This window comes from Terrapene carolina, unplaced genomic scaffold, assembly GCF_002925995.2.
Source record: "Terrapene carolina triunguis isolate 2854851 unplaced genomic scaffold, T_m_triunguis-2.0 Scaffold193, whole genome shotgun sequence".
In the NCBI taxonomy this organism is placed as follows: Eukaryota; Metazoa; Chordata; order Testudines; family Emydidae; genus Terrapene; species Terrapene triunguis.
In genome coordinates, this window is record NW_020664544.1 from 492,222 (window position 1) to 505,990 (window position 13,769).

The 13,769-nt window shown below is 44.9% G+C and overlaps 1 protein-coding gene across 3 annotated transcripts in view; it reads right to left on the reverse strand.

The window, feature by feature from the left end:
- Positions 1–6: 6 nt before the first annotated feature.
- NBR1 (NBR1 autophagy cargo receptor) overlaps positions 7–13,769 on the reverse strand; it is a 24,784-nt gene continuing 11,021 nt past the window's right edge. For all 3 annotated transcript variants that reach the window (XM_029912242.1, XM_029912240.1, XM_029912241.1), the window contains 13 exons: positions 12,653–12,870; positions 11,445–11,609; positions 10,632–10,838; positions 9,225–9,384; positions 8,402–8,689; positions 7,625–7,771; positions 7,001–7,076; positions 6,326–6,436; positions 5,469–5,630; positions 5,208–5,342; positions 2,074–2,437; positions 1,705–1,799; positions 7–440 (listed from right to left, as the gene is read on the reverse strand). In XM_029912242.1, coding sequence (XP_029768102.1) covers positions 355–440; positions 1,705–1,799; positions 2,074–2,437; positions 5,208–5,342; positions 5,469–5,630; positions 6,326–6,436; positions 7,001–7,076; positions 7,625–7,771; positions 8,402–8,689; positions 9,225–9,384; positions 10,632–10,838; positions 11,445–11,609; positions 12,653–12,870 — 2,214 coding nt within the window. In that variant the 3' untranslated portion in view covers positions 7–354. The remainder of the gene's footprint in view (positions 441–1,704; positions 1,800–2,073; positions 2,438–5,207; positions 5,343–5,468; positions 5,631–6,325; positions 6,437–7,000; positions 7,077–7,624; positions 7,772–8,401; positions 8,690–9,224; positions 9,385–10,631; positions 10,839–11,444; positions 11,610–12,652; positions 12,871–13,769) is intronic.

Consider the following 13,769-nt stretch of genomic DNA (forward strand, 5'->3'; position numbering starts at 1 on the left):
TCTTTAGTTTCATTTTTTCCCAAGAATCTGAAAGACCTGGAGGCAACAAACCAGATTTTCAGAAGGACTCCGCTCCAACAGAAGCATGCAAGTCAAGGGCCAGATTTTCAAAGTGCTCATCAACTTTGGCCCCTTCATTTAGGTGCATAAATCAGAGCAGAGCTCTCTTAAAGATCTGGCTCCATTGAAATCAGTAATTGAATTTCTGAAATCTTGAATTGAACGTTGCTAAGACAGGCTCCCCCCATCTCCACAGCCTACAAAGAGAACCTATGCCCTTAATTGCTTCTCTTAGTTCAAAGAGATGCGAAGCCAAGATGCATCAATTCTGAAGTGATAACTGATTGGTTTCAATTACCTTGTGTATTCTGGGCACTTCAATTTATTATTATTTACAATTCTTGAAGGTCTTGGTCCAGGAAAGTCTTCATATCTGGGCTCTAGAAATAAATCAAAACAAGTGAGCAGGTGCAGTCAACAAGCATAGTAGACAGCTGTGGTTTGCGTATGCGAACTGAAGTGAGTAGTGAGGTTCCTACAGGCCACAAGAAACTACGTTTAACACAGATATCACAAGCTTGTAGGCAGCCAGTTCACCATACTCTAAGCTGGGTGCTGCAGCTATCCAGTGTTTGGGGATCATGGGATAAGAAGAGAGGGAAAGTACAGGGGTACTTATCTTTCACCCCCACTGCCCTTTTCCCCCTGCACCCTCTAATAAATAATAATAATAATAAATTGAGATATCCCATCTCCTAGAACTGGAAGGGACCTTGAAAGGTCATCAAGTCCAGCCCCCTGCCTTCACTAGCAGGACCAAGTACTGATTTTGCCCTAGATCCCTAAGTGGCCCCCTCAAGGATTGAACTCACAACCCTGGGTTTAGCAGGCCAATGCACAAACCACTGAGCTATCCCTCTGCATTCAGAAAGCACCACTGAGACAGACTGATTTCCACGGGGCCTTTTGTGGAATGCCTAGGAGTCAGGGCCGGCTCCAGGCACCAGGCAACCAAGCTGGTGCTTGGGGTGGCACCTGGAGGGGGGGCGGCGCGGCGCTCCGGTCGCCGGGGAGAGCGGGGTCAGAGCCGGGCTCGCCGCCCTGCCCCCGGCGCTCTGGCCACCGGGGGGAGAGCAGAGCCCCCGCCGGGGCTCGCCGCCCTCCCCCCGGGGCTCCGGCCGCCCCCTCCCCCGCCCCGTGGGGGGTGGGGGGGCGGCCGGAGGCTTTTTTGCCTGGGGCGGCAAAAAAGCCAGAGCCGGCCCTGCTAGGAGTCCCACCTCTGCCTCAGCAACATCTGCCTCAGCAGATCTGTCTTTGCCAGAAAATGTGGACAGGATTAGTTAGCACATCTCCAAATCCCTCTCTTCAGGCACACTTCTACCCAAACAAGAAGTTAACCATTGCTGGTTGGATAAACTGAAAAGTAGAAAGGGATCATTTGTGTATAAAAGAATCATTCTGACTGTATGCTGTACTACTTTACCCCCAAAGAATTTATAGTATAAAAGACAACCATACAAAGAGCGTGGGGAGAAACTGCATCTTCCTTTGCCTCTATGGCAACTAGCAGATTTTAGACACTACTTTAATAGAAATAATATGCTGCAGAACCCAACAAACAGGTGACAACGAGTAGCGCATGTAGTTAACAGTGTATGTTACGAAGCAGCCGCCTATGGAATTTATAATATAGGCTGCAGGTACCTTCTCTTATTTGATCGGGAACAGTTGAAGGTATTTCCTCTGTAAATGGCAAATTTGGTTTTTGGAGACTATGACTCTGAAGAAAAGAGGAGTTCCTGCAAAAAAAAGTTATATATAAAAACCATGTAGAAAGATATAGAAGCAAAAACCGCAAACTTCAGTTCTGGAGTCAGTACAGGCTGTACAGAAGATTCTTCCTTAAACGGTACAGCAGGATCTGAGACATTCATACTTGCATATACTTTTCAAACAGCACAAATGTAACTTTTCCAGTTTGCACACAGGGCTCAGGCTCAGTGCCCCATAGACATAGAATGTCTATCTTTAGCATTTTTGTTCTTGTCACAGAAGCACCCACACCCTCCATACCTTTGTGGCTGGGGTAGGGTGCTGACGATCTCTGGGGTCAATGGTACTGCATCCAACGTCTGTGAAGTTGTTAAGATATCGTTGATGTTATGGACCTGAGGCTGGCTCTCTCCTTCTGGGATCACCATCTCCATTTCAGTGTCTATCGCTCTTTCCAAACTGGGCTGAGAGAGGGCAGAGCTATACATAGACTCTCCCAGCGGACGGCTGGTATCGAAGCACTCAGGGAGAATAATGATATAATCCTCTGAAGAAGCAGAGGACACTTGGCTTTGAACTTCATCTTTAACATCCTCCTCCTCTTCATACTCTGCGTCACTAGGCTCCCCACTGAGATTTGCTCCGTCAGACACTGCAAGTTTCTCTAACAGAAGAAAAAGAATGGTGTACTAGAATTTTGCCATTAAGACCAGCTTGGCAACAAAGGCACCATTTGCCTACAAACACAAGACCAGAGCTCAGAAAAAAACTGCAGGACCTTTGATGCCAAGGCTGGCCAGGTTTTTTTCCGTGTGCACGTGGTGATGGTGTGGGCTTTCAACTGGCTGGGAAGCAGACCTTGTCTAAATGACCTTTGGTATGAGATTAGTGGGGTTGCACTTTGTCTTTGCTACTGCCTGGCCTTCCGGCTGTATATCAGGTTGTTTATCCAGTGCTCACACAGGGGCAGAGGGGCGAAGAACTGCACTATGCCTGGGTACTTTAAGTTAGAAAGGCACTGTGACACTGCATCCCATATTCCTCACAGTGATATTATAATAATATGATTATGGCATAATTATGATGCATTTTGTACAAGATGGGCCAGGTGAGGGGTCATTGGAAAAATTATGATTTGCTGAATATGATTATCCTATTTGTATGCATGTTTCATTTTTGTATCTAAAGTTATGAATATTGACTAAGTATCTGTATCTCAAATGTGCTTACTCTGGGTGACACCCACAACTAGCCTTCCAGGTACAACAATGAAGAAGCCAGACAGTGCTGATGGCCCATCAGCAAAGACAATGGACCCTGAAAGAACTTAACCTTCCTGTAAACGTTCCAGACAGTCTATAAGTAATGACAGGTTTCAGAGTAGCAGCCGTGTGAGTCTGTATTCGCAAAAAGAACAGGAGTACTCGTAGCACCTTAGAGACTAACACATTTATTTGAGCATAAGCTTGTAGCCCACGAAAGCTTCTGCTCAAATAAATTTGTTAGTCTCTAAGGTGCCACAAGTACTCCTGTTCTATAGGTAATGGCTCCTATGACTCAGCAAGGTAAGCAAGGCCATGTGACCAGGCCACATGACTCTGGACTTCCATCTTGGGAGGTCTGTATTTTTCCACAAACTGGTCTAGGAACCAAGTGTAAAACAAAGGGTTCCTGCCATATGCTAGAGCAATATAAGGCAGACAGTGACATCCTCTCTTGTTCTTTACTCCCCACACAAGAGGACTCCTGGAAACACCTGAGGAACAAAGACTGAACTGGGGGAAGTGCTGGACCCAGGCTAAAGGGATTTCTAGCCTGCGTATGAAAAACTTGGGGATTCCAAGCTGTAAAGCAAGTGCAGCTTGTGCTTTATGAATCTGAAAGCCTATTTGTACCATCACTCAGGGTGAGAAACTACTAATGCATATCCAATCTACTTAGTATGTTAAGCTTAGTTTGCGTTTTTGTTTATTTACTAGGTAATCTGCTTTGATCTGTTTGCTATCACTTATAATCTATCTTTATGTAGTTAATAAATTTGTTTTTGCTTTATATAAACCAGTGAGTTTGAATGAAGTGCTTGGAAATCTTAGCTCAAGGGGCAAAGGCTGTTGCATTTCCCCTTCACATTGATTGGGAGGCGAGGTGGATAATAAATTCATACGGGTCAGGGTTTTGACCAGGGCAGGATGGTACAACTCTGGGGTCCTACACTGAGAAGCAGGTGGTTATTTTGGCTGTAGCCTCTCTATTGCATGTAACTGCAGCTGGGTGTGTCCCTGCCTGTGTGATTGCTGGTGGAGGTGTAGGACCGGGAGCGGGACTGCAACTTGTCACAGCAGCATAGTGTGAGAGGAGCCCAGGCTGGTGAGTCAGAGCGCTCAGTGGTACCCCAGTTCCAGGTGGCACCCCGGGGAGAACCCGTCACAGGCACCTCCAGAAGTGACCAGGTAGCTGAAACCTCACAACCACACAGATCAATTGGGCTTGCAACTCACCTCCTTAGGGACTGAGTACAGATCTCCAGAGTGCACCCTAGCCCGTGGAAAAAGTGAGGGGATGTGAGAAAGGGACAGGCCATATTATTAAGTGAATGCAAAATGCAACATGCACACTAATTACAGTGAGGACTTAGAAATTTGAGCCTGATTTTCAGTCTTTGGCTAGGCATGGACCTATACACAGATTACCAACTATCAACACAAAGCAAGAAGTGCTCCCATCTAGTTGTGCACACTGGGGCCATGTCTACACTCACAAGCTTACAGCTGCGCCGCTGTAAGAGCGCTTATGTAGCTGTGTTATGTCGACGGGAAAGAGCTCTGCTGTCAACATAATAAAACCAGCTCAATGAGCGGTGATAGCTAAGTTGGCGGGAGAGTGTCTCCTGCTGACATAGCACTGTACACACGAGTGCTTCTGTCAGTGTAACTTATGTTGCTCGGGGTGTGTTTTTTTCACACCCCAGAGTGACAAAAGTTTTTCCGACATAAATGCTAGTGTAGATATGGCCTAACGTGGACTCAGGCTGAAAACCAGGCCCTTCGCCTAGTGTTATAACAGACACCTACCCAACTAGAATTCCCCTTTCAAGTTTTCATTAGCCTGCTATAGTTTAATTCCCTTTTGCAGAAGAAAACTGTTTCAAGTGCTGCTCCGTTAGAGTACAGACACAGATTTTCTAACGCAACATGATTCCCTTCCACAGACTTCTTATTGTACTTCAGAGTTTATCACGGGATCCATTACAGCCTTAGAGTCAGGCATTCAAACACACAGTTGACCCCACTGATTGTTTTTTTGTTTTGTTTTTTAAAGGCAGTTCTAAATCAAAACAAGAATTATTTTGAGAGAAGTCCTATCCTGTGTTAAGAAGGAGGTCAGATTAGATTATTACAGTGGTCCATTCTGGACTCAGAATCCATTTCACTTACCAAACCTATTTTCTTCTGACTGTTGGCTCTTTGACCCCATTTCCTTGGGTTTGGAAGCAGAATTACTTTTTGTCCTAATAGCTTCTTCACTTTTTACACTGTAACTGAAGGTGTCTTGTAGTGTTTGCAGGGAGCCTAATAGAAGAAACAGGAAGAACAGTTAAAATGCCGAACCCACCTTCAGGGGAGGCAATTTAGTACCAAGGTTCAGCTGCACAAAATTAAATCCAGCCACAGAACTCAGCTGAGGGGAGCACTCACTCTGCAGCGATTTCTTCCTTTGAGGGGGTTTGTGGTCAGGGGCAGCATCCAGGGTAAGTGAGCGTATGACTGTTTCACATACAAACTGAGTCCCACTCATGTCTTCTTCCCCTTCTTCCAAGTTCACTGGATGTTCAGCCTTCACTTTCACCATGTGAGCATCTGCAGGACAGCAGGCTTCAATTAGCACTTTGCAAGTGAAGTACTCCAGGTTATTTTAGTACAGCTAGAGGAATGTATCACATGGACTGCGTGAAAGGCAGCCTGACCAGGGCAGAGGCTAGCACAAGAAAACCTCTAGGTTTTCAAATGTGATTACTTCTTTGAAACAGATGCATTCCAGAGTTCACTTCCTTTAAGTTAAATATAAGTGAATAGAATCTTGAGAAAAGCGTGGACCAAAGAGACTGCAGTGTCTGAGCATAACTCAATGCACAACTGCAAGGGGGAGTTCTGGATCAATTCTGGGGATTTTCTAACTGCTGTTTCTCACTGGATCTAAAATCCACGTGAATCCTGCAATCAGAGTGGATCAGCCAATGGTAGATTATGAGCCAGGCATTCTCATTAGAAAGGGTTAACAGGAGTAAACATTTGTTTAAGTCACTAAAGTAGTTTGGACTCAGACTCAGTGAGCAGAAATGCTGAATAAGGAGGAACCATTTTCGCTGCATTTCAGGCTACAGCGGCAATTTAAGGCAATAAAAAGGTTGCAACAAATGCAGCTGGAAATACACACGGCTGCATTTGGTGGTGGCAGCAGGTAGGGTTCCTGGTTCCCACTTACAGATCTTAAGCTGCTAGCAACCTAGAGAAAATGGAAAATGGTCCTGGGGACTCCAAGGGTGACTGCTTACCAGGTACTGGTTTAAATCCACTCCCCTCATTCTCCTCCTCTATCTGACCCAAGCCAGGCTTCTCTATCAGAGGGCTATCATGTGGCAGAGGAGACATGCATGGAGTCATGTCTGGAAAATAAAGGCAAAAAAAAGTTTATTTGCATTACAGGAGAAGACTTCCTGCTAGACAAAAGGCAACCTTTCAAGCAATTAGCCATTTTTAGGTTTAGCACCCCCCTCAAGTTACTTGCTGCAAGGTTGATGGGGACCGTGGGTGTCACGAACAAGCACCTCAAACAGGCTGATCTATGATGCTCCATTGACACTGGCTGGGTAGGTGGACAGAAGTGCAGCCTCCCTTGAGGTCCATCACCTTGTTCATAGTGATGTGAGTGAGAAAGGGAGTCAAGAATGAACGCACAAGGGACCCTCAAAATTCCCCTTGGGCCAGAGCAAGGGGAATTCTGAGTGAAGTGCAGAGAAGACGCTGGAGCTTGGAAGAGCTCATTACTCTACCTCTGTGTCTCAAGAGGCAAAGTCTCGCATGCAGAGTGACAAATCGGTTCTCCAGCATCACAGTCCATGGAGACCCAAAGGGAGAATCAGCTGTCTGCGTGACCACAGTCATACGCCTCTATTGTAGGCCTCCTGGAATGGGAGATGCCGTGCACCAGAATTTAAGAAGTTCCTTACCAACAGGAGTGTTGTGTGGCACTCGCTCCAGTTCCTGCACAATGTTAATGTCCAGCAGCTCGAAGGACAGCAAATCCTACAGGAGGAAACCCCAGACCATTTCCATTAGTGTGCCCTGCACTGCACCCTCCCACAGAACCTAGCAGCACCACATTTATTATAAATAAATCTACTCCACTTCTCCAGGGGCCTCAGAATTTCAGGCAGACCGCAGCTCTCCAGTAGGACTCCTATGTCCAATGCAGAAGAATAGCTGTGTTTTTAAAATCAGTGAATGGCCAGAAAGAGGGAGACTATACAGTGGGAGCAATGCACATACAAATGCCTTTTATTAGAGGCAAAGGAGGGAAGGTGCCCATATAACTCAGTGTGGAATAGGTTCTACTGGGGTAACAAGATGGGTGGCATACCTATTGTAGTGGCAACAAGTTCCCACTACTGGTTGCTCCAGGGAAATAGTAGTTTTACTGAATCAAGAAAGCTGTGGCCTGTATTTTCCTGAACCCAAAACAGCTGACAGTTCAAGAAGACAGAGGCAACTAACCCCTGTGAATATCTATGCACTTTACTAAAACCAGGGCACAAAATCTTCTTTCTTCTTTTGCCTTTAATTTAGTATTTTACCTGCGCAGTAAGGAGATCAACTGATGGGATGTAAAACTCTCTCTCACTGGGGATATTTTTAATCTTCAGAGGGATGGCTGGCACTGGCAAGTCTGTCTGCTCCATCCCCTCACCAGCCTGCTGGCCTTCTGCTTCTGAAGAAACCGCCTGCAGAAAACCAAGGGTGGGGAGGAGATACATCCCAGGGGCACCTTAGATTAACATCCTCTGATGTTTGCAGGAGGCTCAAAAATATAGGTATATAAAATATGAAGCCAGAATGTTATGCAGAAAGACAGTATGAATATGAAAAAAGCCTCATTCCACCTACTTGGAGCCTTATGGACAAGTGCAAATATCATAAGAATGGTGTCTTGCAAGGTTTCAGTTACAACAAAATAAAAAAAACCCAGCTGTAATACACTGCAACAATTATTTCAAGGTTTGGCAAAGCAGCAGGTAATACAGGAGGGAGGGATAGCCCAGTGGTTTGAGCATTGGCCTGCTAAACCCAGCGTTGTGAGTTCAATCCTTGAAGGGGGCCATTTGGGGATTGGTCCTGCTTTGAGCAGGGGGTTGGACTAGATACCTCCTGAGGTCTCTTCCAACCCTGATATTCTATGTCAGCAACTACTACAGCAACAAAGTTAGGCCATCTTTTTTAAACAATGGGAAACAACTGAAACAATCCCCAACACTGCGGGAGGATGGAAGCAACTACACCATTGCACCAAATAGAAACAGACACTATTCTTTCTTCCATAGGCAGATTCCATCATATCAGTTTGAGATACTTGCCTCATTTCTACAGGAAGCTTTATCCTTTAGACTGAAACTAGAGGTCTTCTGATTCCTCTCCAGGCAGGCAGTGACTGGGGAAGGATCCACAACAATACTGCACCAAACTCTGGGCCCAAACTGCTCCCCCTTGTGTGACAGCCGCCAATGAGAAGCGTAAGTCCCTTCTAGAGCAGGAGCAACAAACTCGACCGAGACAATCCCCACTTGCCCTGCTGGCAGGGATGGCACCAACACGTCCTTTTTTTCAGAAGACCCCAGGGTCAGATTTCCCCACATGAATTTCAGCTGAAGGATAAAAAACAAAACCAACTAGTTTATTGGCACCCTAACCTCCCCCACACTCACCAGCTCTACTCCACCCTTCTAATGAACCCTTCAGACTTTCTATGTAAGTCACAGTCACGGCAAAGGCTGATAAAATATTGATGTTTCAGTTTTAATTTTGGTCTAGACTAATGAAAGAAAGAGGCTGTGGTGCTATGGTCAGATGTTTGTATGTGATAGAAGCAAACGCGGATGTATGACAGAACGACCATGCTGTGGGACCCCTTCCCCCCTTGGCAAGTCACTAACTCAATATAGTTTCCCAAAGTTATGGCGGTCATTAACCCCTTTTTTTCAGTCTTCTGCCATCTATTCCTGAGGAGTGCAAGAAGTGTACTCTACTATGAACAGACTAGCCAGAACCTGAGGCAGGTGTTGCTTTGACTGCAGTCAGAACCAAAATCCCCGTCCATAGCCAACACATACAAACTTTACCTCCTGGAACTTACTCAAGTGATTTACGAGTGTAAACACAGGAATAGCAAAGGGGGGGCACCTTGGTGTCTGAGCTCCACTCCACGTTGCCAGTATTCTTCATTCGCCAGTGCTTGATAAACTTTGTCCCTGGTTGTATGTGAGTCCCATCAGGCAAATTCTCATCCACGAACGCTGCACTCAGTGTAGGGACAACAGTTGGGCAGGGCTGGATAGGACTCCTGAGTACAGAACAAAGCACAGAAGCCGCTCTGAAATTGACTGAATGAAGCAGACTGACCTATTTCAGTTGTCATCCTCCTCCTCAGCCTGTGGAAGGCAGATCCAAAGCCCTAGCATTTTAAATAAATATCTTCAACTTAAGTTTTAAAATCCACCACTTAAGTAGTTGGTCTTCCTTTGCTTATAGGGGTCAAAATAAAACACTTTTCTGAAAATTTCCCCTAGTATAGTTACAACATTTAAAGATTTATATTAATGAAATAATTTGTTCCTAGCTGGTTTACTTTCATTTGACAGTTCTTTGGCCTAGATTCAGCAAAGCATTTAAAACACATACTGAAATACTTTGTTGAATCAGAATACTAGTATCTGGTCAGCCTCATCATTTCCCCTGTAAGGACTCTCCGCAATAGAGGAGTTTAAATGTTCTCCTCCCACCCACACAAAACTTGGAAGGAGACTTAGGGACAGGTCAATTTAAACACAGTTTCAGGTCCTGCACTACATTTCAAATTGGTGTCCTTTAAAAAAAGTGGAAATATTTCCTACTTAGCAAATAGGTAACACAATTGGATCTATTAAACTCTCCACGAGTATCAAGTAGCTCCAACTAATGTTAACTGGATTCAGACATATGTAAAGGGAAAAAAATACACCCCAATGATTTTAAGGGAATGAGAAACCAGAGATATTACATGTTTTAAATCCGTACATGCATAAAGTAGAATAATGGAAAAACTCAAGCAGACTTCTCTACATGAAAGACTCCCATCTAATGAGACAAAAGGGTGCTATAGCCTCCATTCTTACCTCAGCATGATCTTGTGCAAAAACGGTGCACATGGAGTACGGACTAGATTCCAAAAGGAGCCAGTCAGGAAGACCATAAAAAAATGCAGTCTGTTCAACCTCAATTTATGCTGCCCGCCCTCCCTCCCTGTTACACCACCTCAAATTTAAACCCCTCACGCTCTCCCAACTCACAACATGCCCAGCTTATGCTCCATATACACCTGTTTTCAGATTTTTGGTAAGGGATAGGATTTTAACCAACAGCATCAAACCTTGCAGTCCTCACTAGGTCAAAGCTCTCATGGACTCTCATTGCCACCAGTGAGAGTCTCCAGGATTTAGCCTTTCATTATTTCATAAAATTCTACATGACATTTTAACCTCATTGCCTCACAGGATCAAGGAACGGCACAGCCATGCACGAAGCGCTGCTCTGGCTCCCAGCATTCCTTACGTGAGGGCACTGGGCTGCAGGCTCTCTGGTGTGATAGCGGGTGAGCCGGTGATCTCCAGCGCATGGGCAGAGTTCCACAGGTGAATCTTCCTGTGTAGCTTGAGCTGCTTTTTGAGCTCTCGGACTTCAGCCTTGCGCTGTTTCTTCTCCGCTCGTAATCTTTGCTTTTCTGCCTTCAGAAATCTTTTGTCCATCTGTTTCTGGAGCCTGCAAATAAAGACATCCAGCTCTGTACAACCTACACTTAGCAACCAAACTGGAGTTCAGCTTCCAACAACATAAACTCTCATTCTGCCAGGAATGTTTCATGGAACACTAAATGAAAAACCTCAGGCTTCTATGGGCAATATCCCAGTGACAGCTTCTGAAGGGCACATTTCTCAAAGGATGGAAATCTGCGACAATGCCTGAAGAGTAGCTGGTGCAGATATTCAATGTGGCCCTGATGGAAGAGCGAACTCACAGAAGCCACATTAACATACGTGGTATCACAGGGAGATACTGAACTCGTTAGGTCCTGCAGAACCCAGCTATGAGACGAGAAAGGAGAAGAAACCTCTGCCTAACGATCTCGTCCACCTTCCTGCTGAAGAGTCTAGGACAGTCTTGGATTTCATGTGGCACAGACATATGCTACTCTGCTTAGTCATCTGCTCCATATTCTGGAAATAATGCATATGCCAGTTTCCACTTCTTGCTTTCTTCTATAGCCATCATAAAAACCTAAACAAAACCCCAATTATAGGCGTTTTCAAACTGCCTCCTGCAGACCAGAAGAACATTGCCATGTAACTGAGGCAGCTACGCATTTACCTAACTTGCTCCAGAGTAGCAGGGAGACGAGGAGAGAACTGCCCAACGCTGTATGTCTCAGAGACACATAGAACAGGTCTCCGCAACTTCAACAAGACATGATTGGGATCATGTGCATACGTCCCTGTCTCACACGGTTCACAGATACTGTAGGCTGGGCACACACTGCAAAAGAAGTAAAGGCAAGCAGGTTACTTAAAGGCAAATAAAGGAAGGTGTGTGTGTGTGTGTGTGTAGGAAAGGAAATCCTCATATGGGTAACACCCCATCTCCCTAAAGAAGCAATCACTGTATTGGAACCTCTGCATATTAGGCAAGATTACTTGGGTGGAGCAGGAGTCGGCTCCATCATTTGTGCAGCCACCTCTATCGGGAACATTCTTTCCAACCCAACTCCATCCAAGACATTGAGTCATTTCCTCTTTAGTGTCACATCTTGAAACAGGCCTTCCTCAACTCATGAGTGACTGACTGCAGATTGTTTGCAACAGAGGGTAAGAAAAACTAAGCAAAATTCTCTGTAAAATATACTGCAGTACAGTGGATGATACAGTGTAGGGGACAGGACACCAAAGCTCTTAGCAGCGTCCCAGGGCTGTAAAGCAGATGTACTGAGGAAATGAAATTAATGGAAGTATCTCAATCTGTACGCTCTGAGTGACAGAGGAAATATACATCAGATTGAACTACGTCAATTGCTACAGTTGCTATTTAGGCCATAAGAACGAAGCATTTATTTTTACAGGAACTCAAAGGGAAGTTGCCCCTTTTTATGGGATTTGTGTTATCACACAGCACTTAAGATACCTATCAGTAAGGTCCTTATAAATGTATTTGTAACGCAGGATTCAGTGCTTTGAATTCTGGTGTGGCTATGGAGAGGAAGAGGAGAAAAAAAATGTGCATTAGCCTAGTAACCAATCATGACCAACAAGAGAACTATTTACTGAAGACATCATGATCTCAGATCTAGGCCCATATGCCACTGAGAAAGTTGTCAAATCACCAAAAGCACATGTACTGGTACAGTTGCTGATTATACAAGACATGCAGCAATGCACACAGGAGCATCTGAGACAAGGATCACACTCTGTGGATTCAAACTTTGGAGATTTTTCCAAGTGCCAACAATTTCTCATTCTATAATGCATAGGCATGCAACACTGATATGTCACTCTTCTAAACAACCAGATGCCATCAGACTGTACCTGCACTGGTAACGGATCCCCACAATCCGGGCGTGGCAGTTGCTGCAGGAGATTAGCCAGTCACACTGGCTGCCTTGTGTCGACTGGGTCTCTGGAGCGGGCTGTGCTATTGTGGTGGAGCTGCTGGATGAGTCTGGGGGCTGATTATGAAGGATGAGCTTCTCACTTAGTTTTTGCTCAAGTTTCTCAACAGTTTCTTTAACTACTTGTTCCCTAAACTGAGGAAAAGAAGGTGGTCACCAATGGTACCTGCCTGGACTTTAGGTTTTGGTCCACATAGTACCAATATTCCCAATTTTTAAGACAAAAAGTTCATTGTTAATTCCTTTTCCTCTCCTGGCAACTTCCAGACTGAAATCAGTGGAGTATCACCCCCCTCAGACAGTCAGTTGGCATTTTACAAAATACCAAACTACTTATTTAATGAATCAAGTTTATAGCAGAAAAGCAAACAGAAGATTCTAAATACTGACTCTATGGCACAGCTTCCCAAGCAAGTCAGGTAACTGGGAGTTAGGTAAGTCTAGTATTTTCCCTTAAACTCCGGGTTTGCATGGACCTTCCCAGACAGCAAGCAGGCCTCCAGCCTTCATTTTTAGAGGATCCCTAAAAGTCTGAATCCTGCCTTTACTTACTAGATCCTACTTTAAATATCACTAGCTAGCGCCTTATAAATAAGGGGCTGCTTAGTTTGTGGTGCTATTATTACAGGGATCATTATGACTTGGATTAGTTCAGGAAGGTAGTAGCTGATTATTCCTGGCTAGTCATCTCTCCTGTGAGCTTGTGTATTAAGGAGCTGATCGACAACAACATTCATAACCCATGTTAACAGTCTATATGTTATACCCACTGGTCTCCAAGGAAGTGTTACCTTTAGTGGCCTAGCCTCTCTTAATTGCTCTGTTTATGTTGTGGTTCCAAGTCTTAATAAGCCCTGAGGGCTATACCTGTTGAACTGGTCAAACAGGACTTTCTAAAAGCGACACCATGTTTTATTTAATTCTTCAGGACAATGACTAGCATGAGATCCTAAGGGCTGTGTGGAATTAGGGTTACCATATTTAAAAAATAAAAAAAGAGGACACTCCATGGGCCCCGGCCCTGCCCCTTTACC